General features: G+C 39.0%; 2 protein-coding genes and 1 long non-coding RNA gene across 5 annotated transcripts; all 3 read left to right on the plus strand.

Moving 5' to 3' along the window:
* The first annotated feature begins 70 nt into the window (after positions 1-70).
* LOC118235017 lies at positions 71-5,366 on the plus strand. Of its 2 annotated transcripts, XR_004766771.1 has the most exons (6): positions 71-201; positions 998-1,968; positions 2,425-2,475; positions 3,389-3,429; positions 4,980-5,065; positions 5,177-5,366. It is a non-coding gene; the product is annotated as an uncharacterized LOC118235017 (long non-coding RNA). The 2 variants fall into 2 exon arrangements; XR_004766772.1 differs by lacking the exons at positions 71-201; positions 998-1,968; positions 2,425-2,475; positions 3,389-3,429 and adding an exon at positions 4,147-4,537 and having other exon boundaries at positions 5,177-5,350.
* A 365-nt stretch (positions 5,367-5,731) lies between these two features.
* Positions 5,732-9,922, plus strand: LOC118235001 (myosin-10-like). Its single transcript, XM_035431950.1, has 10 exons — positions 5,732-5,753; positions 5,862-5,965; positions 6,375-6,856; positions 6,988-7,096; positions 7,186-7,223; positions 7,375-7,472; positions 7,774-7,808; positions 8,011-8,090; positions 8,423-8,561; positions 9,695-9,922. Exons 2-10 carry the CDS (start codon positions 5,909-5,911, stop codon positions 9,728-9,730), a joined length of 1,074 nt encoding a protein of 357 aa, XP_035287841.1. The 5' UTR covers positions 5,732-5,753; positions 5,862-5,908; the 3' UTR covers positions 9,731-9,922.
* A 4,633-nt stretch (positions 9,923-14,555) lies between these two features.
* Positions 14,556-27,852, plus strand: cfbl (complement factor b, like). Of its 2 annotated transcripts, none has more exons than XM_035431909.1 (19): positions 14,556-14,660; positions 15,152-15,281; positions 17,961-18,167; positions 19,127-19,312; positions 19,509-19,682; positions 20,007-20,087; positions 20,172-20,311; positions 21,186-21,321; positions 21,703-21,834; positions 22,234-22,323; positions 22,784-22,921; positions 23,192-23,298; positions 23,647-23,785; positions 24,008-24,146; positions 24,309-24,385; positions 24,713-24,807; positions 25,146-25,269; positions 26,033-26,082; positions 26,700-27,852. In XM_035431909.1, the coding sequence occupies exons 2-19, from the start codon at positions 15,218-15,220 to the stop codon at positions 26,871-26,873; spliced, it is 2,253 nt and encodes a 750-aa protein (XP_035287800.1). In that variant the 5' UTR covers positions 14,556-14,660; positions 15,152-15,217; the 3' UTR covers positions 26,874-27,852. The 2 variants fall into 2 exon arrangements, with proteins under 2 accessions (XP_035287800.1, XP_035287799.1); XM_035431908.1 differs by having other exon boundaries at positions 14,557-14,712.
* Positions 27,853-27,875: the final 23 nt, after the last annotated feature.

Consider the following 27,875-nt stretch of genomic DNA (forward strand, 5'->3'; position numbering starts at 1 on the left):
AGTTTGGCGTGGGAGGGCGGTCGGTATTCCTTGTCCAGGAAAACCACTGCAGCACGAACTGATTGACTGCAGCGACTCAAAGCCGGAGATCGCGGTGCAAAGTTTCACCACCTCCAAGGTAGTCGCACATTAACCTCTTTTTCAAACACAGAAGACTTGGGGATCCGTTTGTGCAAGAACGTACAATACTACTACAAGACGGTACGACAGCAATTTGTTTTCCAGTGACATCATATAAATGAAGCCATATTTCCAGACGGATTGTACAATATGTAGGCCTATCATTGGTTTACCAAATTTGACATGGCTATCATGTCAGTAATTATTTACAAATCATTGTTCAGCTAGTATTGTTACTGTCGTTATTATTACGCATGTTCTGTATGATCTGAAATAGTTTGGTCAAACATCACAGAGTGTGGTAGGGCTGGCTATACCTCATACGCAGCGCATTAATCCACTGCTTCTGGAATTCCTCGGCCTTCATAGTTCAAGGCCTTACATAATTGTAAATAATTACCTCTCTAGCCTCATAACGGTTGTGCATTGGGAACATTTCTATTCAATATTCCAGTCATTTACACAACACGGAAAAGTTAGCATTTGCACTCTTTTGCACTAATATTCAAAAGAGTATCAGAATGGAAATATGTAAACAAAATGTCATGTCTGAAAATGGCGCTGTATAAACACAGCCATGCAGAATGAAATCTCAGTCTCTGAGATTACAATATCCTATAGAAGTGTTCTTATTTACTCTTATAAGAGCTTGTGAGCTGCCATTATTGAGGACCTTTCTTAACAGCACATTTCATACACAAATAATATAAACAAGGACCCTAAGTTACAAAACGTTTCCCTTATCCTCTCATTCACCATTTTCCCCTGCAATATTTTTTCCATGCACAAGAGTTTCTAATTCCAAATGCCTTAGATAGATGCATTTGGCCAGGTGACAGAAAAAACACTTTTTGCTCACAATTTTTTTCCACTGCAGTTTGAAATTCCCTCCTGAATCTCTGTCACATCACGGCACCATAATCTGCAAACTGGGAATGTTGTCCTCAAAGACACGCACATCCTCCAACGTCGACGGCACGTTGAGTATTTTTTGTGTGCCTCTGCTCTGTCCTATGTCTTGCGCAAATAAACAAATAAACAAAAATAAAAAAGAAAGAAAAAATTGTAATAAATTTTTATGGGTGGGATTCATTTGGCAAAATACAATTGTAATATATGATATAATTCCCACATGTTTGTATGTTGATTCATTGTATTTAGAACACCACTCTTTATTTGTTCTGCCACTCTCAGAAGGGGTTCCTCGATTTTTAACCCCTGGGAGGTCATGCATTTCCTTGAACTAACAAAAATTATATTATTTCATTACTTTAAAAATGTCTTGTGTTAGATTTCTTTGAGATTCCTTTATTATTGCAGTAGTGAGCCCCACAAAGTATATTTTTAGGACTAGAGCAGAAAATGTGGTGATTTGAAACAGCCTCTCGACTTTCCTTTCAACAGTGTGATTCATTGATATGAAAGGCTACAAAATCATTGAAAAAAGGTCACATTTCGTTTGCTTGGACTGTTTGTTTTCATATTGATACAAAATGAAAAACTGCAAACAATGAAAAATGTTCTTCCTAAAATCAGTAGTTGGGTTTGTACAAAAAAAAAACCTCAGATCGAAATGAAGTTTTTCCAGTAGATTTTTAACATTGTTTTTGCTGTGTTGTGACTGAATGGGTAACATACTGTACAGTTACAGATGCCAAGGAGTTTGAGTGATCGATCCAGCTGGTTTATAAAACCCTGTTTGCGCTACAAATTCCCCATAATATGAGGTAACCAGTAACGGGGTGACGTGTGGGAGGTTGCAAGCAGGAGCAGGCATGCAGTCTGCATTATCTGAGAGTGTTTGGGAGGGGTGGATCCCTCAGTTCCCCCTGCACCAGGGCTTGCCAGGTCAGTGCATGTGCTCATAAGGACAGACATTCTACAGACATTCTCACTTGAGGAACAGTTTTTTTTCTGCATCAGTCCAGTCACGGCACTTTCAGATGCTGCACTTACTATTTTCAAGTGTTCAGTTTCCATTTTGAAATGTGACATTTTCCATTTTAAAATATGACGCTTTTCATTTTCAGATTCTGTGTAGCCTGAAGCCATGGCAGTGTCGTGTAGTAGTTAGTGCGCAGAAGGATGCTAGTGTGATTCTCAAACATGGCTGCCGTTGCACCTGCGATTGTGGTATCTTCCGTGAAATGCTTCATTGAAGATCCAGTACTATGGAATGAAATTTTTTTTTTTTAAACATTATTTTACCGTCCACATGGTCATCTGCTAAACAAGTACATAAAATGCATATATTGGGTGGCATTTGTAGCATAATGGACAAGGAACTGGTCTTGTTTTCTAAAGGTCACAGGCTCAATTCCTGGGTGGGACACTGCCATTGTACCCTTGAGCAAGGTAATTAACCTGCATCGCTTCAGTGTAAATGTCCTGCTGTAGTTGTGTAAGTCGCTCTTGAGAAGAATGGCTGCTAAATACCTGTAATGTATAATAATTTGAGCGATAATCTAAGGCTACTCAAAGTTCAAGACCGAAAAACTGCAGACTGCATTGCTTGTTATACCATTTGTGTCATTGTAATTGACAGTTTTAAGGGTTGTTGAATTTAACAACTAACTGTTTTATCATAAATACTTTCCAACCAAAGAATAAAATTAAGAATCAGCAAGTTGATGGTAAGTGGAACCACTAAGAGTATGCTTTCTGGACCCAAGGTTGATATGTAGATGAATACAATGGATGGGCAAGACTGAAGTCTGGCACAACCAAAAAAAAACCACATACTGGTTTAAGTTAAAAAAAAAAAAAAACAACCTTTATTCACAGTTTTTAGATTGAAACTACTATATTGAGTTGTATATTATGTGAATGTGGATGAATTTGTGTGAAGACTGAATTTGCTGTAAATTGCAGCACATTAGACTTCTATTTTTAAGTAACAAGACTCTGAATCATATTGAAAAAAAAATTAATGTTATTAAATATGGATCTGCGATGCTTAAACAAAAACCACCTACTGAGCAGTATATAAATGTATAAATTTTGAAATATTTTTTGACCATTTGGCAAACAGACTTCATGGGAGGATATGCACGGGTAAATTGCAGGGAATGCAAGAAAACCAGGTTTTATAGGGATGCATTTTGAATTTTCAAGTCTGACTTATCTAGCAAAGATCTGATGCTCCATCTCCATATTTAACAAAAAAGATCACATTGTGGGCCAAGCGTGCAATTTTAAGAGTAAACTTCAAATTGAGGCAGGAAGGAACAGCCTTTATTTTAATTCTCGCTTTTTCATTTCCTATTAGAAGGCGAGCTGGAGACGAAGGTCTGCTGTCCAGATCGGCAGGTATAAATTTAATTCCTGTCTAAATTTCTCATTCGACAAAGAGCGTTACTGGATTTAATTATTCAGGATTATCAGGGCCGGCCCAAGGTTTTTGGGGGCCCTAAACAAAAAGTCTATATGGGGCCCTCTGTTTTGGTCAAAAACCACCCCCCAAGCCCCAGCCAGCTAGATTTGGCACGAATAGAAGTATATTTAGATTAATAAAAAAAGCCATTGTCTTAGGGAACACAATTATTTATTTAAAAAAATATATTTATATATATCTTGGAGGGAGGGGGCCCTGAACCAATCGCGGGGCCCTAAACAAATGTTTACTTTGTTTAATGGGTCAGGCCGACCCTGAGGATTATTATGTAAATATGGCATTGCAGGTCATTTGTACTGTTTGGTGCACAGACAGATTAGGCGCTACAATGTCTTAGATTGTTATGTAATTTGTCTTTTTCATATTGTAAACATTTTTGTTCAAATAATGCCAATCGACTAATTTCATTTAATCCACTCAGTAGCATCTCAGTATTGTGCCGGGGATTATTATTGGATATGAATTATTGAATGTTTCATGAACAGGAGTAATTTATGGGCAATATCAGATTTAAATATAGGTAATGTGCTCTCACTATAGTGCAATTTCAGCTCCCTTTCATTGTGACCATTCATTTAATTTAAAAATATGCAACAAATATTCATCACAACGTTTGCAATGTAGGCTAATAAAGGTTTTGCCACTGGTGTCGGATATTAATAAGTACTTGGAAACTCAGCGAGAGGCGTTATGTCATTAAACCCTGTTGGGAGGTCCGAGTTCTTCCTATGGATTCCTCTTCAGTAAATGTGCGTTGTACATTCAGCGTTTTCTGAAATGATGACGTCACAGTGGATAATCCTCGTTGGTCTTTATATAGGTTTATTCTGCCTGGTTTTACTCATTGGATTCATCGAGATTAGTTTGATCGAATACTATTGAGTCATCGAGTTTGGATAATTCCACCCACTTCGTCTCCCATAATGGGGGCGATTTGGCGTGGAATTGTCTTGACTTTTTGGTTAGCGTACATACATTTTGTGCCTAAGATCGTTCTGAACTTTTTGAACGCAGAACACCAAGGTAAGAATTTTGAGACAGCTGGTATTAATGTCTACGGTCTTCATTTAGAACAGTTTTATATATTGGCCGATAAGTAGGCCTATCTAATACAGCCTAGTAGCCCCCGATCTTCCCCCTGTGTTGATCGCATTCGGTTAGCTAATTAACTCGCCATCAGACGATTGACGGGTTAAGTGGTTATGAGAGCCAATCAATCTGAACAACGAATATGTTGGGTATGGGGTCATCCGACACTTTAGCGAGCGACTCGGGATGATCTTCCCATCGACTAGCTAATGCTGTAGCCCCATACTAGTCTGGCGAGCTTGATATTGCATTTTCCGAGAATTTAAACCGAACAAATTAAATTGACTAATTCAAGTAGTATTTGCACGTCGATGGTTGTTCGACCACATGGGTCTTGTTTTAATATTTAAAAAATGCAATGTGTGCTGTCTTTAAGGTGTCACCAACAGCTCGGATGGTACCATGTGGTCAGACAGCACCCTCCTGTACATCAAGGAGCGGATAACACACTATGCTGGAAGCGTAAGTAATTGAATCTTTATTTCATACGGAAGGGTTTATTCTGTGTAGAATGGGATTTAATAAAACGATGCCCAACAAGCCTCCATATTGGTAAACCTTTATTTTGTTCAGCCCATGGGAAACCTACCCAACCTACCCACCCTACCCAACCTACCTGAATGCTGGAATCTGGTCCCACCATCGTATGACAAGGCTGAGTGGCTGGTGTTGGGATCACTGATAATGTTTTCCATAAACTGCGTAGCATTGCTTGTGGTGAGTCACTTTTTCTTGACATGATATTGCGCATTAATTTAACATGATATTGCATTATTTGAGCAGTTAGCTTTATTTACATTATCTTATCCCATCTGCTTGATCCATGAAAAAAAGCCTTTGGAATTTCACTTTTGGGTTTGCATTTTGCATTTTGTACAAGTTAAATCAATGCCTTTTTTTTTTTTTTTTTTTTTTAACTTTGTAGATAGTCTAATCCTTTTTGTTTGAACTGAAGTAAAGCCTCTCACACTGTACCATTAAACGAGAGCTGCTCCTTATAATTGTGCATTCAAATTAATCTGGACTATTTTAACTGAGTGTAGATTTGTCTGTTTTAAAGTTTCTATCAGCAGTTAATTGCACTTTTGTATTGATTATGTTTCTTTCTACTTGTCTTTTCCCCTTCAGTTTAAATCCAGGAAGCACCAACGTAAGTTAATATTAGTTGACACCACTTACGTTCTGCATGGGAGTTCTATGCTTCTAGAATGTTCTTTAAGGTATAAGGTTTGTTTTAATTAAACGTTTGTTTCATTAGGGACTGGGAAAGAGCTTGACAATAAAATCCTCAAGCTTCACAATGAGATGAATGCCTCAAAAAAATCTGCTTCTGCAATGAATCTTCGTTACAAGGAGCTGAAGGTGAGCTTGTTTATAACTGACAAGCTTGGTCAGTTGATGCACAGAAAAATGTTGTGTTAATTTAACCTGAGTACATATAGTCCAGCTGGGACCACAGAACATTTTACTGTGTAGTTTACAGATATGGTCTCCGATGTCTCCCAATTTGTCATCTATAGACCATGAAGCACCAATTGGTTCCTGGTTGCCAAATTGGAGATATCTGATCTATAGATGCCAAACTTGCTCTTGTGGGGGTTTAGGCCAGGGTTGTCTGTCAAGCTAATTGTGACAATTGTTTGTGAAATGCGCTATATAAATACATTTTGATTGATTGATTGAAACTCATGATTTGTATTGATGTCTGTATGCTTAACTGTCAATGATCTTATAACAATTTTTATAAAAAATTATTCCATGTTTGAAAAAGGCATCATTCCACCAGATGCAAAAGAAATCAGCTCTACAGGCGGAAGAGAACCATAAGACCATGGAAGCAGAGAGACTGAGGAGCAAGACCATGATTCAACACTTGAGGACTGACTTGGCTGCCAATATGGACATCTGTAAGAGAAAAGAGCAGAGGCTGGTAGCCATGACCCAAAGATGGGAGATAAGGGAAGAGGAATTGGCTGAGCTGGCAGTGAAGAAGCTGTTAGAGATGGCAGAGCAGTGTACGAGGAAAGAACGGAAGCTGAGGGCCATGGCAGAGGTTTGCCAGGAGAAGGATGACCAGCTGGCAGCCATGGCTCTCACACTGCAGATGAAGAAGGAGAAGGTGGCGGACCTGACAAAGCTCTGCCAGGACAATGAAGAGAACAAGGCCACCTTGCTGAAACTGTGCCACGAGAAGGATGAGAAACTGGCAGCCTTCTTTGTGGCATCTGAGCACCAAGAGGCCGTCCTGCAGGAGTAAGTACGATGACTGTTGAGGGACATGTGGGTTTCGTAAATTAAATGACAGGTATTGGACTCACATATTGAAGGATGGTGAGTTGCTGTGGTTGTTTTCAGCTGCAGAACCTGTATGCTCTGCCTTGCAGGAAGATCGCTCAGGAATTGGCCCAGCAGTTGGAAATCAACAAACTGAAGGAGAGGCTCTCTGCCCTGGAGGATGAAGTCAAAGAAAAGGAAATCCTGCTCATGGCCCAGGTAAGCAGTCACTTCATGGTCGAGTTTACCATTTACCATTTTATACATAATTACTGTTCCTAATGGTTTATCTCAATGGTTTGTTACAGAAAGAGGAACAGCAAGAAGCAGCCATTCTGCAGAAGAAGTGAGTTCAGTAGCCAGTCAATCTTCTGATTGAAAATCTCCACAGTAAAGGTGCTCCACAAAAAGTTTGCCATCGGCTAGAATGTTGACTGGCTGATTTTCACACACAAGAGTGGTTTGTGGCTGAATGCTGTCCTTTCATCTGTTTACAGGCTCACAGAGGTCAGCAGTGAGCTGGCTGACCTGAAAAGATCAGCCGCCAGTTCCTCCCATAGCCTCCCCACTGCACAGGAGACCAGTCCTGTGAAAGGTGTGCACCTGTCCATTGTGGCTGCAGTCAGACATCACACTTGGGCATGACCTTTGCCCATACACTGTCATGGCTATCTAGCTAAATAAATTCACAATAAAATGTAACATGCTAACAAGATATCAGCAGAAAAAAGCCTTTATCTGCATTTGAGGCTAAGTAATGACTAGTCTCACGCAGTGAAAGGTATTTTGTGTTCTGGCCTGGGATATCTGGGTGCACTCTTTGGGTGAGGACAGTTTAAGATGGTTGTAATTTATTTGCTTTCTCCTGAGAACTGTTTTTGGCCTGTCTCTTCTAGTTGAATGCATCGTACACACCACTTCAAATGGTCATGTAAGTACCATTGCACTGGACTGTACAGCATTAACAGAATGTTACGAATACCCGCATTCTTTTCATGATGGTTGACCCTCTTAGGAGTTATTTTTGCTTGGGTCAAATTTTATGCAGCATGTTCTCGAGCAGAATCCCTGTCAAATGTTGAGTTTAGACGCAAATGAACAGTTGAAATTTAGTGATGGGTTTTCTGCTGCAGGGAGAGGAGACTGATTCAGGAGTTGAGAGGGAAGGAAGTGAGCTGGCAGGCTCCAGGCAGCAAACCATCGCTGAAGAGAAGTGAGCATCAAAAATGATGCTGTGGAAATACTGCCATTGCACACATGGGGGCGACAGACACAACATCTAGGACATTTATGTTACTGTAATCATGATCAAGAACAAAACTCTAATAAGATAGGACCTTTACCCCAGACAAGCCATGTGAAATGGAAGGGACTGAAGAGAATGGTAAAAAAAAACAACTCACATGCTTTGGTGGAAAAAAAGATTTAAAGTGTCTGATTTTGCAGAAATACAGGACATAGTTGAGTTTTGAGCAGTTGCTGGAATAAGGGTGTGAGAATGATGTGCGTTCTCTCCCTTTAATAACTGCCTTCTCTGGGTTGCAGGAAGCCAGTTCAGGAGGTGGGCGGGGCCTGCAGGCGGGAGGAGAGACCCGGTCGAATCAGGGTGGAGTTTGGCTCTTACCGGCCCAGGAGGGTTTACACCCAGGGGCAGGAGACCACCCAGAGCTCCGGCCAGACGCAGGTGAGGAAACACAGCCAGTGCTAATGCAGAGCTCTGATACTCAACACTGATACAGCGTGCTAATACTGAACACTTACTAATAATGCGCTGATAAAGAGCACTAATACTCAACACTCATATAACACTGATTCAGCACGCTAATACTGAACACTCACTAATAAAGCACTGATAAAGAGAGCTAATACTGAACACTCACTAATAAAGCACTGATAAAGAGAGCTAATACTGAACACTCACTAATAAAGCACTGATAAAGAGAGCTAATACTGAACACTCACTAATAAAGCACTGATAAAGAGAGCTAATACTGAACACTCACTAATAAAACACTGATAAAGCGAGCTAATACTGAACACTCACTAATAAAGCACTGATAAAGAGAGCTAATACTGAACACTCACTAATAAAGCACTGATAAAGAGAGCTAATACTGAACACTCACTAATAAAACACTGATAAAGAGAGCTAATACTGAACACTCACTAATAAAGCACTGATAAAGAGAGCTAATACTGAACACTCACTAATAAAGCACTGATAAAGAGAGCTAATACTGAACACTCACTAATAAAGCATTGATACAGAGCACTAATACTCAACTCATATAACACTGATACAGAGCACTCATACTGAACACACACTAATAAAGCAAGTTTGTTCCAGTGGTTAAACAAGCAGTTGAATTGTCATAGCCGTGTGCACCTCAGTTTTCTTTGGCTTTTAGGCCAGGGAGAATACTCATCCCTTTCTCCTTTTCACACATCCCCACTCATGTCTTTCCCTGCATATGGTAGCATGGTTGGGGCAGAGAGAATGATAGTGGAGGAGTGGAGGGTTCTGGCAAAAGAGGCTGGGCTGCATGGAACCGACGACCGAGACAGCGCTCGAGACCCTGGGAGCAGCACTGTGATCGCTGAAAGGGTTAAGAGTTCATCAGTGGGTCATCAAGGGGGAGTTCTGACCCGAATTAGAGAACAGAACACAGCTGATGTGTCTTCTGGTCTGAACCCTCCCTTCATGATGCCTGCTGTTCACAAGTCCACCTTGTGAACAACAGGGGCGCTGTTGTGCTGCTTGTGTTTTTCTGCCCTCTTTTCCTGTTTCTCGTTCTCTTTTCTGTTTATCTCACACAGGATTCCTTGTTGCATGTGCTCACTATGAATGAATGAGGTGGTACTGGTCGATAAGGAAAACCCTGTCTCATTGAGCTGCCAGTCTACCGGCAGACATTTTGGAGGACAGCCCTGACTGCTGTGTACCCTCAAGATTTGGACATTGCATTGATGGGATGGCGCCAATGTTCTGATGGGATTAAAAAAGTCAAAAAATACTTCAATAAAGACTACTGTGATGAAAAGACATTTGTCGACTTGTGGACATTTTTAAAGGTCATTTCCTGCTGAAATGATTGCAATGACCAGACTCTCATTCCTTATGAAAATATACTTCTGTACCCTATGACCTCACTTTACACAAGCTCACATATGCTGCCTCTCCTCAGTTGCCCTCAATTATGTCATTATAAATTGATCAGTCCTGCAATTATTAGTTCTCCCCATTGGTTGAAATTAGCTTCAGCCAATAACAGCTTTGATTCCAAAAATCCTCACACCTCCCATCTTATGTAGGTTATAGTGAAATTACTCATTCAGCCTATGTTTTTGAAATCCTTTAGTATAATATCCCGTTTAAATACACAATACAATTGCATATGATAGAAGTAAAAAACATACGATTTACAATTACGCCACGTTACAGTCATTTGTGGGAACAACCTGCTTACATTCACCCCTGGGAATCATTTTCCAGCCCGTTTTATTACATACATCATTTACTGAACCCCCACCAGAGATCATTTCTGTTTCAAATTTTTCCCGAGAGGCTTCAAGTCAATTTGTGATGTTATATACACGGTTATACAGTACTTTCCTTCAAAATATGCACTTTGTGTAGCCATGGCATTTGGATGATCAAATACGAATTAAACAGCAGTTGTTTCATTGAAATGTTTCATTTGAATTTAATTAAATATAATTAAATTAGGAATGATTAGTCATGAACTCTCCTCCTTGATTTGTGTCAAATGGACCCATTTCTGTTTCAGAGATCATTTCTGTTTCAAATTTTCAGCGAAACAAAGTGGATGGATAGGTAGCACTCAGAGTATGTGTAAATATAGCTTTATTTTAAAGCTCTGATTATTGATTAAGCTATTTAGGGAAATAGTGTTTGCATATGTGAGGAGTGTGGTCAGTTGATTAATGAAGCTTAGCATTTTGGATCGCAGCATTTTACTTGTGAACAAAGGAGATTGTGTATGAAGATTACCATATGTTCATTGATATTGGGCATTGTGTTCTGCAAATGGGTACTTTATTATTACATTTCAAAACTACATATTGCATAACAATTTAAAAATAAAAATTAGTTTTTATTTCACAGGGTCTTCAATCCAGATAGATTACTTTACTTATATTGTTAATTTGATGCTTTGCTTTCAGCAGGCCTAATATACAAATCAGACCAAACATTTTATTTAAATCATACTTTTGTGAAGCATAACATACTGATTAATTAGCAAGCTAACTTTGGCAAGTAGTATCTATTGATTGACTAGCAACTAGGGCAAATCTGTTATAATTATCATGGAGCAGTTCTTCATTTTAGAAAACAAAGAAACAAATTACACACCACATTACTGATGCCTTGTGCTCACTGTTTAAAAAAGGATGTCTAGACTAGAGAAATCTCTCCAGCTTTTAAGGTGGGAATGAAAGCTAGAATTTCTAACTCTGAGTTAGGGCACACACACACACACACACACACACAGCATCATTTCCCAAAAGCCCAAGTAATCCCTTATCTAATGTTGACAGAAAACTAGGCAGGAGAACACACTGATACACAAATATACAGAGAGAGAGAGAGAGAGAGAAAAAAAAGAGTTACACACATGAGTGCACACACATGAATACATACACATAAAGTGGTACATATGGACATGCACATTCTGGGATAAACACAAATTTATTGCATTATAATAATGCATAATAATGCACATACAGAAAACATCTAAATTCCCAAAATGTTGGTATCTTATCTGTTGTTGACAGTGTACTCGGAAACGGGAATTGACGGGTCTGATTGACGGGAATTGATCTAAACAAAGGTCAAGAAAAGGTTCATTGATTGTGACTGTGCAGAAAGGTTCTATCCAGTCATGAGATGTTGCTCAAAAAAGTTTTACTAGATTATGTATTTTTACTAACATTTCTTAACTTTTTAGCTTGGAGCTTTTGCTCAATTGGTTACTAATCAGTTGGCTAAGAGGCTAGCAACATATGATTCTAACTAGCAGTCACTGGTGTAGCTGTATGGGAAACAGTGCTGTGAATTTAATGTGAGTAATTTATAATTCATGTTTTTGTTAAAAAGTTTAATGTTGGCCAGAAATACTTCAGTTCAATATAACCTACTGATCCAAAGCACATAAGGGCATGCTCATCATTAAAATGCTCATATTTCACATTGAGACAAAATTTATTGTCAATAAAATGTAATATTAACACTCTCTAGAAATCATTCTCTGCTTGTGACATACCATGACCCAACCGGACCTTCTCAAATTGGCTTACAATCTATCTGAAATGCCAATATGCTTCATAATTTACATAGCCTGGCCTAGAATTTTTACAATTTTCCAATCAGCATCAATATAAAATCCAAAGATGTCAACAATAACAAATAATTTTTTTACTCGCTTTAACACAATTATTGAAACATTCAAATTTTCTAAATGTCATTCCATTTCTTCTGCGATTTTTCAGGCGCAATAAACTGCAAATGTTTACAGATTTTACAAGACAATGAAAAGGCTAAAACCCCCTCCACTAGGCTAAAAAAATCAGTCATGTAAGTCACAGAAAACCCAATCATATATCACAGTAGAAATATCCAAATCGGTTATAGAAAGCTGATCCTTTCCTTTTTTGTATTTGCACACTGGAACAGGTATCAAATATGGACACAATGATCAAAAGTTGAACCTCATACACACTTACTTACTTACTCACTCATACAAACTTCCACTGTTCCAGCAAAACTAAAAGCACATAATTATTTTGTTTAACATTCTGCAAACATCTCCTTCATTCAGCTTTAATTTGCATAATAAAACCTTTTGCAATGACAAGGAAAGCACATGAGAATATAAATCTACAATTTCCAACTTATTCATTCACCTCACCTATGAAAAACTGGATCGATCTTATCTTATCTTATCTTTTGGAAATTTAGAAAGCACCAAAGGGATTCAAGATTAACGATGCTGGACAACAAAAATAGTTTTTTTAGCACACCTTTGGAGGGTGCATGATCGCAATCCACACCAGGGTCTGACCCTTTTTCTAATAATAACATCATTTAAACCTACACCCGGAGCTGACCAGAGGTGGATGGGTTCCCCCCTTCAATCTGATTCCTACCAAGGTTTCTTCCCAACTGTTCCCAGGGAGGCACCATGCCCAACACACGTCTCCCATGGTTTAACCAGTGAAAGCTTTGCTTGCAATGTTGACGTAAACCTGTGGCCTCACAGGAATGAAAGGCAAGATGCATGCTAGTTTAAAAAAAAATCTAAATTACATTTACATTAGTTCTTCTCTTTCCTGTGAATCTTTCCCTTTATTAGCACTTCATCAATTAACTACTCTATTTCTCGTCTGCTCTTAGGACACAAAATAACAAATATACAAACATACTCCACACCCCTAGGGGGCATTACATTACATTACAGGCATTTAGCAGACGCTCTTATCCAGAGCGACTTACACAACTTTAACACAGCATTTTTTACATTGTATCCATTTATACAGCTGGATATATACTGAAGCAATGCAGGTTAAGTACCTTGCTCAAGGGTGCAACGGCAGTGTCCTTACCCGGGATTCGAACCTGCGACCTTTCGGTTACAAGCCCAGTTCCTTACCCACTGTGCTACACTCCGTCCTACATACCAGGCATACCTGGCTCCTCCTCCACACTCCCAGTCCCAATAACATTCCAGGACAGGAAGTTATGGTTTAATAGGTCAGTCTTAATTTATGCTATGCAAAACATCAAACATTACCAAACCACAAAAAGCAAACATAAACAGAGAGAAAACAATATAACTTATGGTGTATGTTCCCAAACACACCCAAAAATAAAAGCAACAAAACGTCTAATGCAGGGGTGGCCAACCCAGGTCCCGGAGAGCTGCAGAGTTTGCTGCTTTTTGTTTTTACTCAGCACTTAATTGATCAGTTAAAGTAGTCGATTACACAGTTAACTCAACCCTGGTTTCTTCAGTCTAAGTGGTTGCTGTATTTAAGGTGAAATCAAAAACCAGCAGACCCTGCGGGTCCTCAGGACGAGGGTTGGCCACCCCTGGTCTAGTGCATGGTGAGATGCCAGACCTGCTCAAGATCATGCCACAGCCTCAGTGAAATGACCTAAGAGGGTGATATGCCTGTGATTTGTTTGATTGATTTGAATTTTGAATGGTAACCCAGCTGTAGGGAATGGTTAAACTAAATTAGACACCCTGTTATAGAAAGTGGTTACCATTTCAATTAAACATAAAATATCTTACTTAATATTATGAACTTTTCAACTATTGTGTCAGAAAATAACAAAACAACATGAGCCACCTCTTCCGTGAAAGTTGAGTAATATGGACCAGTTCGGTTTTATGGAGAAGACAACTTCCGTAGTTCCTCATTTTTTTCCGCAGCCTTTTCTGGAACTTCTTCTTTTGTGCACTAGTCTGAACACATTTCTGAAAGATCAGCTCAAGTCAAATCAAGCAATGACCTGCTTATGCCCTGTCTTCATCTGAACAAATATGTTGCTGAAATATTTGCAGGCAAGTCATTTCAAGTAATGACTTTTTTACTGGTATTGGGGGAGGGATCTTAAAAAAATAAAAAAACCCTGTTGGGAAATACTCATCTTGCTCAACCCTGCCACTATACAAATGTTTAGTAAGGCTGTGAGAGATAAGTTGGTGGATCTGTGAATATTCCAGCATCACCACAGCAGCACCCACAACACTTCCAGGTACAATCAAATGACCCGATCCACAGTTCCGTTGTGAAGCGTTACTTGACAGGTAATTCTTTTCTACTTAAAGCATAACTGCAAGGGCCATTTATGCTCTTACCAGCTATGCCTCACTATAATGTAGCTACAACTGTCTGTACTATAAAACGATGAAGATGGCACTTTAACATAGCTCACTGCCATTTCGTAAATAGATTGCTAACATACAATCAAGAAGTTTATAGGTGTAGTCGTGCAATAAGTCTGTCATTTAGTAACAGTAGCATAGCCTTCTCATTGGTATGTCAAGCAATTTTGACTGAAATGACTGTGTTTTGCACTGTGCTACATGGATTACATGTAATAACTATTTTCATTTAGCTCTATATTTTTGAACTGGCAAGTTTGGCTTGCAGTTAATCATTGACTGATGGAGTTTTTTTTTTTGTCCTTTGCTCTGTTACTCCTGTTATCTTTGTGTAAATATAAATGTCAATTTCTCTCCGCAGGTCACAATCCCTCATTTACACTACAGGGCTCATCCCGAAAAACACACATACACACACACACACAAAATGGGACTCACAGCATGGGGAAGTCTTGTAATGGTGGTGGCTGTCTTCTCTCCTCTCTGTGCTGGTAAGTGCATCTATACCACCGCTGGATTTTCATAGGCCTGTGTAACACTAGTGACATTTTCTTAAAAGTTCAGATCAAATTTCAGAGCAAACTCCTGACTGTAAATTAGATAAAAAGGCCTTCTGTTGGAGTTTGGAGCTTCGGGTCTCTCCGGGAAACCGGAACTACTCAAGTACTGTTGAAAAATGCTGAAAAGGCTGCAATACTGAACCTCATCCCGAGAGGCTTCAAGTCAATTTGTGATGTTATATACACAGTTATACAGTACTTTCCTTCAAAATATGCACTCTGTGTAGCCATGGCATTTGGATGATCAAATACGAATTAAACAGCAGTTGTTTCATTAAAATGTTTCATTTTAATTAAATTTAATTAAATATAATTAAATTAGGAATGATTAGTCATGAACTCTCCTCCTTGTTTTGTGTCAAATGGACCCATTTCAGTTTCAAATGTACCTGAAACACTGGATAATGTCTGTTGTCCCCCACCAGAGATCATTTCTGTTTCAAATTTTCAGCCAAACAAAGTGGATGGATAGATAGCACTCAGAGTATGTGTAAATATAGCTTTATTTTAAAGCTCTGATTATTGATTAAGCTATTTAGGGAAATAGTGTTTGCATATGTGAGGAGTGTGGTCAGTTGATTAATGAAGCTTAGTATTTTGGATGGCAGCATTTTACTTGTGAACAAAGGAGATTGTATATGAAGATTACCATATGTTCATTGATATTGGGCATTGTGTTCTGCAAATGGGTACTTTATTATTACATTTCAAAACTACATATTGCATAACAATTTAAAAATAAAAATTAGTTTTTATTTCACAGGGTCTTCAATCCAGATAGATTGTTTTACTTATATTGTTAATTTGATGCTTTGCTTTCAGCAGGCCTAATATACAAATCAGACCAAACATTTTATTTAAATCATACTTTTGTAAAGCATGACATACTGCTAGTCAATTAGCTAGCTAACTTTGGCATGTAGTATCTATTGATTGACTAGCAACTAGGGCAAATCTGTTATAATTATCATGGAGCAGTTCTTCATTTTAGAAAACAAAGAAACAAATTACACACCACATTACTGATGCATTGTGCTCACTGCTTAAAAAAGGATGTATAGACTAGACAAATCTCCCCAGCTTTTAAGGTGGGAATGAAAGCTAGAATTTCTAACTCTGAATTAGGGCACACACACACACACACACACACACACACACAGCATCATTTCCCAAAAGTCCAAGTAATCCCTTATCTACTGTTGACAGAAAGCTGGGCTGATACACAAATATACAGAGAGAGAGAGAGAGAGAAAAAAAGAGTTACACACATATGAGTGCACACACATGAACACGTACACATAAAGTGGTATATATGGACATGCACATTCTGGGATAAACACACATTTATTGCATTACTGAATAATAATGCACATACAGAAAACATCTAAATTCCCAAAATGTTGGTATCTTATCTTTTGTTGACAGTGTACTCAGAAACGGGAATTGACGGGTAATGTTGGCCAAGGTCTACAAAGCATGAAAATCCTGCATGCAAGTGTGTGTGAGTGTATAGAAAAGTGGGAAAATCTAATGCAAGATCAAAGAAATTTAACAGATGATCTAAACAAAGGTCAAGAAAAGGTTCATTGATTGTGACTGTGCAGAAAGGTTCTATCCAGTCATGAGATGTTGCTCAAAAAGGTTTTACTTGATTATATATTTTTAATGATTTCTAACATTTCTTAACTTTTTAGCTTGGAGCTTTTGCTCAGTTGGTTACTAATCAGTTGGCTAAGAGGCTAGCAACATATGATTCTAACTAGCAATCACTCAGTCTCAGTAAAATTTAATGTATTTTACTCCTTTAGGGTCATGAATTTATGTGAAGCATTTTCCACCACAGCTGGGCAATGTATGTACACACTGTATACAAAGATGATATGGGAAAATTTGGGTCAACGGCATTTCATGGCCTGATTCATTAAATGCAAAAAATGCCTTTGATTACTGAAAATGATTACTTCAAGGTGGTTGAGCAGTGTAATCAAAATCTCTGTAACTGAAAGAAAATGTGTTCAACAAACATTTTTCACTGTGTTATGATAATTTGACTGCGTTGAATAGATTTACATTGTACAGATCAATTTGACCTGTAACCTAATGGATGTATGTATTTTTCAACGTAATACTTGGATCTTAACCTTTATTTTTATACACAATTTCAGGATAAACATTTTTGGGCATACAAACATTGAAAAGCGCAGCAAGATATATGATTAGGAAGGCCTTGGGTAGGACATGGCTCTGAAAACAGAGAGGTTCTGTCTTTCCATCAGCTTTTCCCATAATTTTTTCCACATTCGCTGACATGTTGCACTGAAATAGGTCTGGTGACACAGTTAGCAATGCCCTCTGCCTCCCCTCTTCCTCCATGATTGCCCATCCCTGCTAATCACCTGTCAACAGTTAGCACTTAAACTTCGCCACACTACACCTTAAAATCACGTATAATGTTTAATCGCTACATTCTCTATTAAAATAGTCTAGTATGTCGTATTTTTCTCGAAGAGTTATGAATGAGCACATTTCAAACTGGTACTACTGCGAGTCTCGTGCCACGCGGCAACAACTTGACCAAGTGTTTCGTCTTTTTCTCTGTCTCATTCACAGGCGTTCCTGTTGACGCAAACTGCAGCGCGGAGGGTTTGTCCATCGCAGGTGGTAATTACACGCTCTCAGATGGCTTGAATGAGGGAAGCGTGCTGATCTACACCTGTTCGGAAGGTTATTACCCCTTCCCCGCCATGACCCGGCGCTGTCACAGGAGGGGAAGGTGGAATCCTGCGCCCAATATTAGACAGCCTGAGGAATGCAAGCGTGAGTGGCGCCCATGCACACTTTAGGACACATAAACGCATGTATTTGATTCCTAGCTAACTTACCAGTTCATCACGCGCCTGCTCCGCGACAAGCTGCAGGTAAATATGGACACAGCAAATAGTAACTGTAAGGATTGTTGCAATATTGCAGTGCACGTGGGCTGCAGAAACAAAACCCATTTCTTGCACGTTTCTTCATTTTTGGGAAAAGAAAAAAATGATATCTTTCCTGCATCCAGGAAATGCTTCGGCATTTTTAACTTAGTTTGCTTTTCCGCACAAAACAGTGGCAAGAACATCATTTACACATTACATGTAGGAAGGATTTCACTGGGCTTTGCATTTTTGTTACTGACACCCAATTAGCCCACTGAAACCTGGTGTTTAGCCAAGGGGGAAAGCAAGCCAATTTCATCACAGGCTTTCATGCATATTTATTTATTTATTTATTTATTTATTTATTTATTTATTTATTTATTTATTTATTTATTATTTAGCAAGAATCGTTTTAAAGGATTTCTAAGCTGTTTGTGTATGCTAAAAAGTATTAAAACAACACATCAGCGAAGAATTCAGATTTCAGTTTCCTTGGCTTCTAAGACCGTAGTCTGAATCAAATGATTAAATGACAATTTTCTTATTTACATACTTATTGTTAATTGTGACTGGAAAATCCTCCATAGATTCCAGAATTAATTTTTCATTAAAATTGAATTCCATCTGTCCAGAGTCAATAGGATATCTAGAATGTACATTGGTCAGGATTGTAGTCAATTTAAACCCGCAGCAAGGCAAACTTTAAGTCATAATGTTCACTTAAAGCAAGTTTTTTATATGAAAATAAAAATGTCAAAGTATCTATCTGAAGAGAGTTGTTTAAATCAAGGAATTCTGTCTTTAATATTTTTATTTCATAAAAATGTTCTCACCCCATCTCTCTCTCTCTCTCTCTCTCAGGAGTCACATGTCCAGACCCCTCGGTTTTTGAAAATGGGGAAGTCCTGCCAAATCAAATGATATACTACGTCACCAACCAGACCACCTATAAATGTCTCGATGGCTACAAGCAGTGGGGATCTACAACCCGTGTGTGCCAAATAAACGGCAAGTGGAATGGATCCACACCCATCTGTGACAGAGGCTGTGAGTAAGCTTTTAATACAGCATTTACCTCTCTTGTTATGGTGTCTCACTAAGGGGTGCATTCAGTCTGGCTAGCTACAATGGTGCTTTGAGCAAAGAGAACTCCTTTTTCTTTTCTAAAAATTGCTGTTCCTCCGTCTCCCCATACCACCCCCACCCGACCCCTACCCCTGCCTGTCCCTCATCACGCACGCAGCCGGTCACTGTCCTGACCCCGGTGTCCCACCGGGTGCCCGGAGAACAGGGGTTCATTTTGGAATTGATGACAAGGTGACCTATCGCTGTGACCAGGGTCTGACTCTGGTGGGCTCCAAGGAGCGTGTGTGCCAGGAGAGCGGGGAGTGGACTGGGGTTGCGCCGGCCTGCTACGGTAAGACTCGGAGACCACAGCACTACACCCCAGCATGCCAGCTTCCCTCCCACCTGGCTGCCTTGCTTTAGAGTCGATAAATATGATACACACTCATTAAAAATGAGATTTTTTTTAGCCTTTTGTAATATACATGTATCTTGTTAACTTTGGGGTGTGCACCCTCTTCTTTGACTCCCTGAATTATCATGGGAGGCCTGGGACAGTATTATGATCTCAGCAAATGGATGTACCAGACTACCGAGCAACTTTGAGGGGTAGAAGGTCCATTTGACCATTCGCCATTTGACCATTCGCTTTATTTCTCTGTGTTCCTGTTTGCAGCTAAATTTACGTACGACACTCTGGAGGAGGTCACGGCATCCTTTGCCGCCTCTCTCAGAAACAGTCTGACGTCAGGGGACGGTGAGTGCCTGTTAACGCGACAAAAAGAACTTGTGTTGTCAGTCGAGGTTTGCCAGTAGTGAGTAACCATATTAAATCTTCCAGATGACTCCCAGCATGGGAAGAAAATTCGACTGAACAAAGCAGGGAACCTCCATATCTACATTGCTCTGGACTACTCTGACAGCATTAAGCCGGAGGACTTTGAATGGTCCAAAAAATGCGCGAAGAAGCTTATAGAAAGGGTATGACAAATATGCTTCTTATCCTGAGAACCCAGCTATGAGAACACATTTCTCTACTTTGTCAGTCTGCGCATTTGAAACAATTTCAGTGACCTTGTTTATAAAATATTAATTTTTCATTCTATTATGTTATTAATTTTTGCGAAAGATGCCCATATCCACAGTGAATTGTATCCCCTCTTTTTTCAGCACAGCCCATTCACATAAATATCTGAGAGTCATTCAGGCACATTTACCTGGTTACTTGGCCGTCCTTTGATTTGAACATGAATCCAAAGATTACTGCTATTTCACAAAGAAGATACAGTAATGTATGAGCTAATACGCCATGTTTCGCAAGCAGATGCAAGCTCAAAGAAGCGCTTATAAAATGTTAGATTTCCCATGTCACTTAATATGGAGAAATTAGGAATTTTGGTAGATATGATCAGCGTATAGCTCTAGTATTATATTATGTTGTGCTATATTGACCCGCACTCAACACCAACAATCACAACATGATGTTATGACAGCAGACCCATTAAAATGACCTAAATACCACCACAAAAACGATGAACTACAACAACCAAAAAATAAAAAATAAAAAAACAGAAAAAAATACAGATGATGAAAAATTCTTGTTTGCACCATTGTGTCCCAATAAAGTCATCGTATGTGTTATGACCCCATGTCTGTATTGGATGTAATTATCCAGAAAAACAACGAAAAGCATATACACATTTTGCTTTGCTGGCTTTCATATCTGAGAGAAATGTGTAGGGGGCAGCACCTGTTCCTCTGTTGATGTGATCAAATGCCATTACAGATGCCAAGGCACACTGGTATTATAATGTGCTTACGTACCTTCTTTCCCCTCTGATCTCTGTCTGTATAGATTGATTTTTTTGATGTCACCCCCAAGTATGAAATCCTGGCCTTTGCCGCAGAGGCGAACGAGATTATAAACATAGCTCAACCTAATTATGAAGAAATCGACATTCTGACCGAACTGACCGAATTTAAGTACGAAGGTAAGATGAAGTGTTGCGTTAAGTGTGATATTTTTATTTGCTAATTTTGTACAACTGAGAACTTCAAGTAGTGGATGTCTGATTATTGGTATAACACTGTATTGCATGCAGTTATTGTTTCATATAAAGCATAATTTTGTGGAAAAATATGTCCAAGTTGTAAAACTAGAAAAATTTTGGCAAGACCAATCTTTTTCCTCTGCAATGATAAACATTGTCCTGAACATCTGAGATGCTGTAATTATCGGGTTATTTGGTTCTCTGGTTATTTGTGCAAATAGTCAGAGGATGTGAACTGAATCGCCATATGGTCACCCAGAAGACTCAGAGCCAGATTTGAGTGGGCTGATCTGTGTTTTGACCCTCGTGTCTGTGAATCAGGTAAAGAAGACAAATCAGGGACCAGCATTGCTGGAGCGTTTGCGTTTATCTATGAGAAGATGAGTTTCATGCAGGCCCAAAATAGAGACGAATTCAAGGACATCCAGCACGTCATCATAATGTTCACGGATGGTACAGTATATCTGAGGATCTCCAGCATATCATTGTGATTTTCACTGACGGTGCAGTAGAGGAAAAACCTGAATTTTCATGACAGCGATCACTAAATGGTTAAATTATCCTTGCACTTGCACCAAGACAGCATCAAGTCATATCACAATGACTTTATTGACTCTTTGAAAGTGGCAGTAACTTCCATTGATAACTTTACATCTGAATTCATTCAATTAATTTGAATTTACAAATTCTGATATTATGAATTTATATTTCTGAGTAAAATGTTTTTTCTTTCTTTTCTTTTTTTTTTTTTTTTTTACTTCTTTTGTGATTGTGTTGCAATCAAAGGTTAATAAAAAAAAAAAATAATAATTTTAGCATTCCTTGACCAGAATGTTGATTGTCTTTTTGCAGGAATTGCCAATATGGGTGGGAGTGCAGAGCCCAAAGTAACAAAAATCAAGTCCTTGGTGAATGTTGCAGAAAATCGAGAGGACTTTCTGGGTTAGCACAGCAATACTCACTATTCTTCAGTAGCCTTCTTGGTAACATGCTTCAGTATGGGGCTGCATCTCCTGTATATTGTGACAGAATCCCATCACTTTCCTTGATCGAAACTGTATTCAGTTGCAAAAACTTCTCTCCATCTCTCCATCACCTTGATCTCAAGTTGTACTGTTAAATGAATATATTAATTTTAAAAACACACACACACTCTTTCTCTCTCTCTCTCTCTCACACATACACACACACACACACATTTATATTCATTTATATTTATATTTTTGTTAGAATCATAATTATTTATGCTATATCAGTTATATGCTCTTTATGTTTGTCTAACTGCAGTCGAAAACTTGCAACAATATATGAGTACGGCATAGGTACATACACCGTGTGTTTCCCACCACTTCTCTGTGGCCTTCTCTCAGGTTGTTTTTCCCTACTTTCCCTTTGTCCTCAGATATTTATGTGTTTGCTATTGGCACTGATGTTAACGAGGCAGAGATCGACAAGCTTGTGTCAAAGAAGGCCCCTGAAACACATTTCTTTAGAATGAAGGACAAAGAATCAATGGAGGAGATGCTTGATAAAATGATCGGTAAGACAGGAGCAAAAGATGTAAGAACAAAAGTATTTGATCACAAGAATGTTCCTATTCTAGGAGTGGCAGTGTGACCTCGCTGTACTGTGTGTGTCTATGTTATAATGTCTTGACTGTGCACTGATGCTGTGTTGTAATGTCCCCATTGTGCTGTGTTGCAAGGTCCCCACTGTGCAGTGTTGCTGTTCTGTAATGTCCCCACTGTGCTGTGTGTATGCTGCCATTATTCGCTCACCTTTGTGCTGATTATTCTCTCGTTGTGTGCAGATGAAAGTGAGAGTGTGGGCATTTGTGGAGTGTACAGGGATTATGACCAGGGCACTCCGATTACCAGGCGCTGGAGACACCCCTGGTTCGCAAAGATAGAAGTCACGGTGAGTATTTCAGGCTTATACATGATTCAGATCTGAGCTGTTTCATCAAGTTCTGTTACAGCTGTACAGCTCACATACAGCTATGAGCAATGTGCTGGCAAATGTAAAAGAAAAACAAATTGACGAAAGCATATATTGTTTTATCCACTCAGGTATATACCGGTTTAGCCCACAGCATTTCAGTGCCAACCAACTATTATTATATGTACATATTGCAAATGTTGTTCTATTGTAAAAAGTTCTGTTGTAACATGAATGCATTATTATTGTCAATTAATTATATTGGTATAGACTGGTCAGTGAAATTGGTGAAGTGATTGACTTTTTTCATGGACTTGCGGTACTCAGCGAGAAGATAAATCAGGGTCCTGCCAGGGATCTCTGGTTAGTCCTCGGTTTGTCCTGACAGCTGCCCACTGCTTCAGATTTGAGGACAAATTTGAATTGGTCAAGGTCAAAATTGAAGATGGCAATGCAGGGAGCTCAGGTACAAGTTCCAAATGTATACACAAAACTTTTAAACCATGACATACCATATGAGCAACTGATTACTTATTACATTATCAATATCCTGTCCTTTCACATAAGGCTGTGCTGTGAGGCACCTACGATTTCATTTTATAGCTGGAACAAACAAGGCCATGCATGCATGACAACAGCTGAGTCTCTGTGGGCCTGCTTTATCCTCTGTAATTTTCTCTACTTTCAGTCAAGGACATAAAAAGGTTCATACTTCACCCAGATTACAACAGCATGGCGAAGAAGGATCAAGGAATAAAGGAGTTTTATGACTATGATGTCGCTCTCATCGAACTGAAGGAAGACGTGGACATATCAGTGCGAGCCAGGTGAAAAACCAGGACTGCTGGCCTCAGTGCTGACTGCTATGGCAGCAGGTGTCACAGAAATGTAAAATTGCAACAGGGGAAGGACTGCGTTACAGGGAAAGGACTGTGGGTTATGTGGAAGTCAGTGCCTATGTTCATTTCTGTTTGTCCTTTCTTATTCAGGCCAATGTGTATTCCCTGTACAGAGGAAACTAATCGTGCCCTGAAGCTAAATGATAAGGCAACATGTAGACAACATGGTGAGGACGCAATATACCTGGCTGTACCAGGGGCGGGTCAATTCCAATTTAAATTAGAATTCATAGGAATGTTTCTATTCTAATCTAATTTACCTTGGATTGGAATTCTAACATGATATCCTAAAATAATCGGAATTAAAAATAATATTTTATGTTGAAATTGAATTAGATTAATTGACCCCAACACACACACACACACACACACACTCACCCATACCCAGCACACACACACACACAGCACACACACATGCACACGCACACATGCATGGCTACATTTAGAAATACAGACACACAGCTACAAATTGTGTCACGTTCTTGTCTGTGCAGAGGACGAGCTGTTGAAGAAGGATATTGAACCAGCCCAATTCATGGATTCTGATGTATTAGTACGGAAAAATGTCACCATCAAGCTTGGAAAGAACGTTAGTACTCATGCTTGTATACTCTGATGTGTGTGTGTGCTTGCATGTATTTTATTAAAGTAATTTAGCAATGACTCTAAATGAAGAATTAATATTTTTGGTTTGAGTGTGATTGCTGTTATGTGTATGGAGTTCTGGTACCGGCATGGAGTTCACTTGCTAAAGGACAGCCCATTGCCTATAAATGGAGAAAGAGCTACTTGAGAATGTCAGTGCTTGGCAAGTACAAATTAGTAGGCATCGATGACAAAGTATCATGTTGGGAATGTGTTCTTCCCTGTAGCCGCTCATCAACTTGCTGACATGTTGCCTACCTGTACCCTTCTCTACCACTACAGAGGCACAATTGTATTAAAGATATTAAGGAGGTCGTGAATGTGGATGACCCCACGAAAATGGTTACTGAAAACTTCTTGTGTACGGGGGGGATCGAAGGTACAACAGATCATGTCGCCTGCAAAGGTAAGCTACTCGGTGGTCACTGGAGTAGTGATGAATGGTTGCCTGGCATTGTGTGTAGAACAGAATGAGGTACAGCCTTTTTTCATAATTGTTCAGAAAGATTTTCTCTGTTGTTCGATAAGGATGGTGGATGGTTAGGTTGACTACAGGTAGCACTCACCAAGCGTGTCCATTAAAACATGAGGATCAGGAAGATACAATGTTCTTTAGTACAGAGATTATACAGTAAATAGTGTATGTGTGCAAGTGTGTGTGTGTGTGTGTGTGTGTGTGTATGTAGTCAGTAAATAGAGAAACAGAAACAAGTAATACAAATGTGGCATTCAAAATACAATATTCTCTGATTAACTACAAATGTAGAGAAATAAGGTGGGATATGTGTAGAGTATGCCCCCAAAGAGTGCCCTGACTTTTTGAAGGGGTATATTGTAATGTACAATCCGACTGGTCACTCCGTCATTTACCAGGCCCTGCCCATGTTGTTTGTGTTCTAGGCTCAGTTTATGGAGTACTGTCAGTAACCACAATTTTAATGGATAGCAATGTCTGACAGCAACAGTAAATGTGCTCCCTGTAGCGTGACCTCATACAGCATCCAGTTATGTGTGTTGTCACAAAACGGGCTTGAAATGAGAAAATATGGTAGGTTTTGTGTGTGCGTGTGTGCGTGTGTGCGCGCCCATGCTTCTGTGTGTGTGCGTGTGCATGTGTGGTTGTGTCAAGATCTAAACGTGAACCCATGCCTGTCTATGTTTGCTTACAGGTGACTCTGGTGGAGCTCTATTTCTGCAGCGACGGAGACGACTCATCCAAGTAAGTGTGACAGTGACTGTAAAAGAGCTTTTCCGCTCTGTAAATATATTTTAAACTTTGTGGGCACTGTTCCTCTTTTTGTTTTTCATCTCCACCAAAGAGCGCCTCCCAGCCAACAAAAGATATTTCTGCTGTGTATCCAAGTAGCACTTCTCTCTCCACTTTCTTATTCATAAGCTTTTCCACTCTATTTTAAAAATGTACAGGTGCACCCTTATAAAATGAATAATTATGTACAGTAGGCTTTCCCCATCCAGAGTGGTTTCCCAAAAGTACAATCAGATGTTATCTGTTGTATTACTGCTATGACCCTCTATTTTTTAAAATAATTGTTATCTTGCAATAAGTAGCCGAAGATTTAGGGGTTACACTTAGTAATCCAAATCTACAAATTATTGAGTGTTCCAGTTATGGCATTTTGGGTTTTAAATCAAAAAAGGGTACAAATTGAAGTGTGATAATTTGACTTATATTTATCTTATCTCTGGGGAAACCTGGATGCTTCACATGTGATATTTCAGCATTTTAGCTGTGTGAGGAAATGACAATGGTAATGGAAGGTAATGCATTAATAGATTTCTGATTTAATTCCGTATTTGCAACTCTTTCCTTGTTAGGTCGGAGTAGTCAGCTTCGGGGTCAAGAATTTGTGTTCAAACGGTGATAACCTTCCGAATTCAGAAGCCAAGTCGAGAGATTTCCATATCAATCTCTTTAAAGTTCTACCCTTCCTCAAGATGTACCTGGCTGATGGATCCCAATCCTATGCTCCCATTAAGTTTATTGCCTGAGAGGTTTTAAAATCTGATAAGTACACAGTAAAATGTCCAGTGGTAATTCAACTCGAGAGAACACACAAGTTCAACAAAATGCACTCTGTAACACTGAACATTTTACTGCATATTTGCCTGTTGAGTAAATATGAAATAATGATTCTGTATATTCCAGCTGCAACAAAGAACATTTGGTAGGTGTTCGAACTAAATAACTCTCATGAGAAAGCTTTGACCACTGTTTTTCTATGTTTCAGATTAAATTTGCTCCCTCTGTCCAACAATATGGTTTCACTGTATTTTAAATGTATTGCCTAAAAGCAATGCCCTCAAAATAACAGATAACTGAGATGACCTGCAGGCATATTGTAGAAAGAAAGAACGACAACAGCAGAACCGTTGTCATTCAAACTGTAAACGTGCTATATATTTTTCAAATCAAGATAGATTTATTTTGTCCCCATAATAGGTCTTTTAATGTGTTGACAGGAACATTAAAAAAAACTAAAAATGAACATACATACAAATGCTCAGAAAAGGTATTTGTCACATTGAAGCTCTTTGCTGCATCCCCCAAGGACACAGCAACAAAAAGTCTGTACAGTATGTAACTGTGCATGGCCACTGCATGCAAGAACATTTCAAAAGCTAACAGAAAGCGTGTTGTCTGACAATACTAGATAAGACCTTCAGAATTGTAGAAAATCATTTGCTATGGTAATGTACATTTTTCTCTGAGAGATGTACTGTAGCTGTGCATGGCCCAAATACTCACGGACACAGAAGAGAAGTACAGGAAACACCCACACCACTGGTTTTAGTTATTACATTTTTCTCTGTTTTTTGCGTTCATGCATAGAGTCATGTTCTCTGAGCCATAATGAGAATTATAGGGTTACAAGTTACATTTTTGCCGAAAATCAGTTCTATACAAATAAATGCTGTATTTATCATTCTTTTGCATTTGTGTGGTGTGAATAAATCTAAAAAGTTCAAATCTTGTGTGCAATTCTGGTTTTT

Source organism: Anguilla anguilla, chromosome 9 (genome assembly GCF_013347855.1).
Source record: "Anguilla anguilla isolate fAngAng1 chromosome 9, fAngAng1.pri, whole genome shotgun sequence".
Lineage (NCBI taxonomy): Eukaryota > Metazoa > Chordata > Actinopteri > Anguilliformes > Anguillidae > Anguilla > Anguilla anguilla.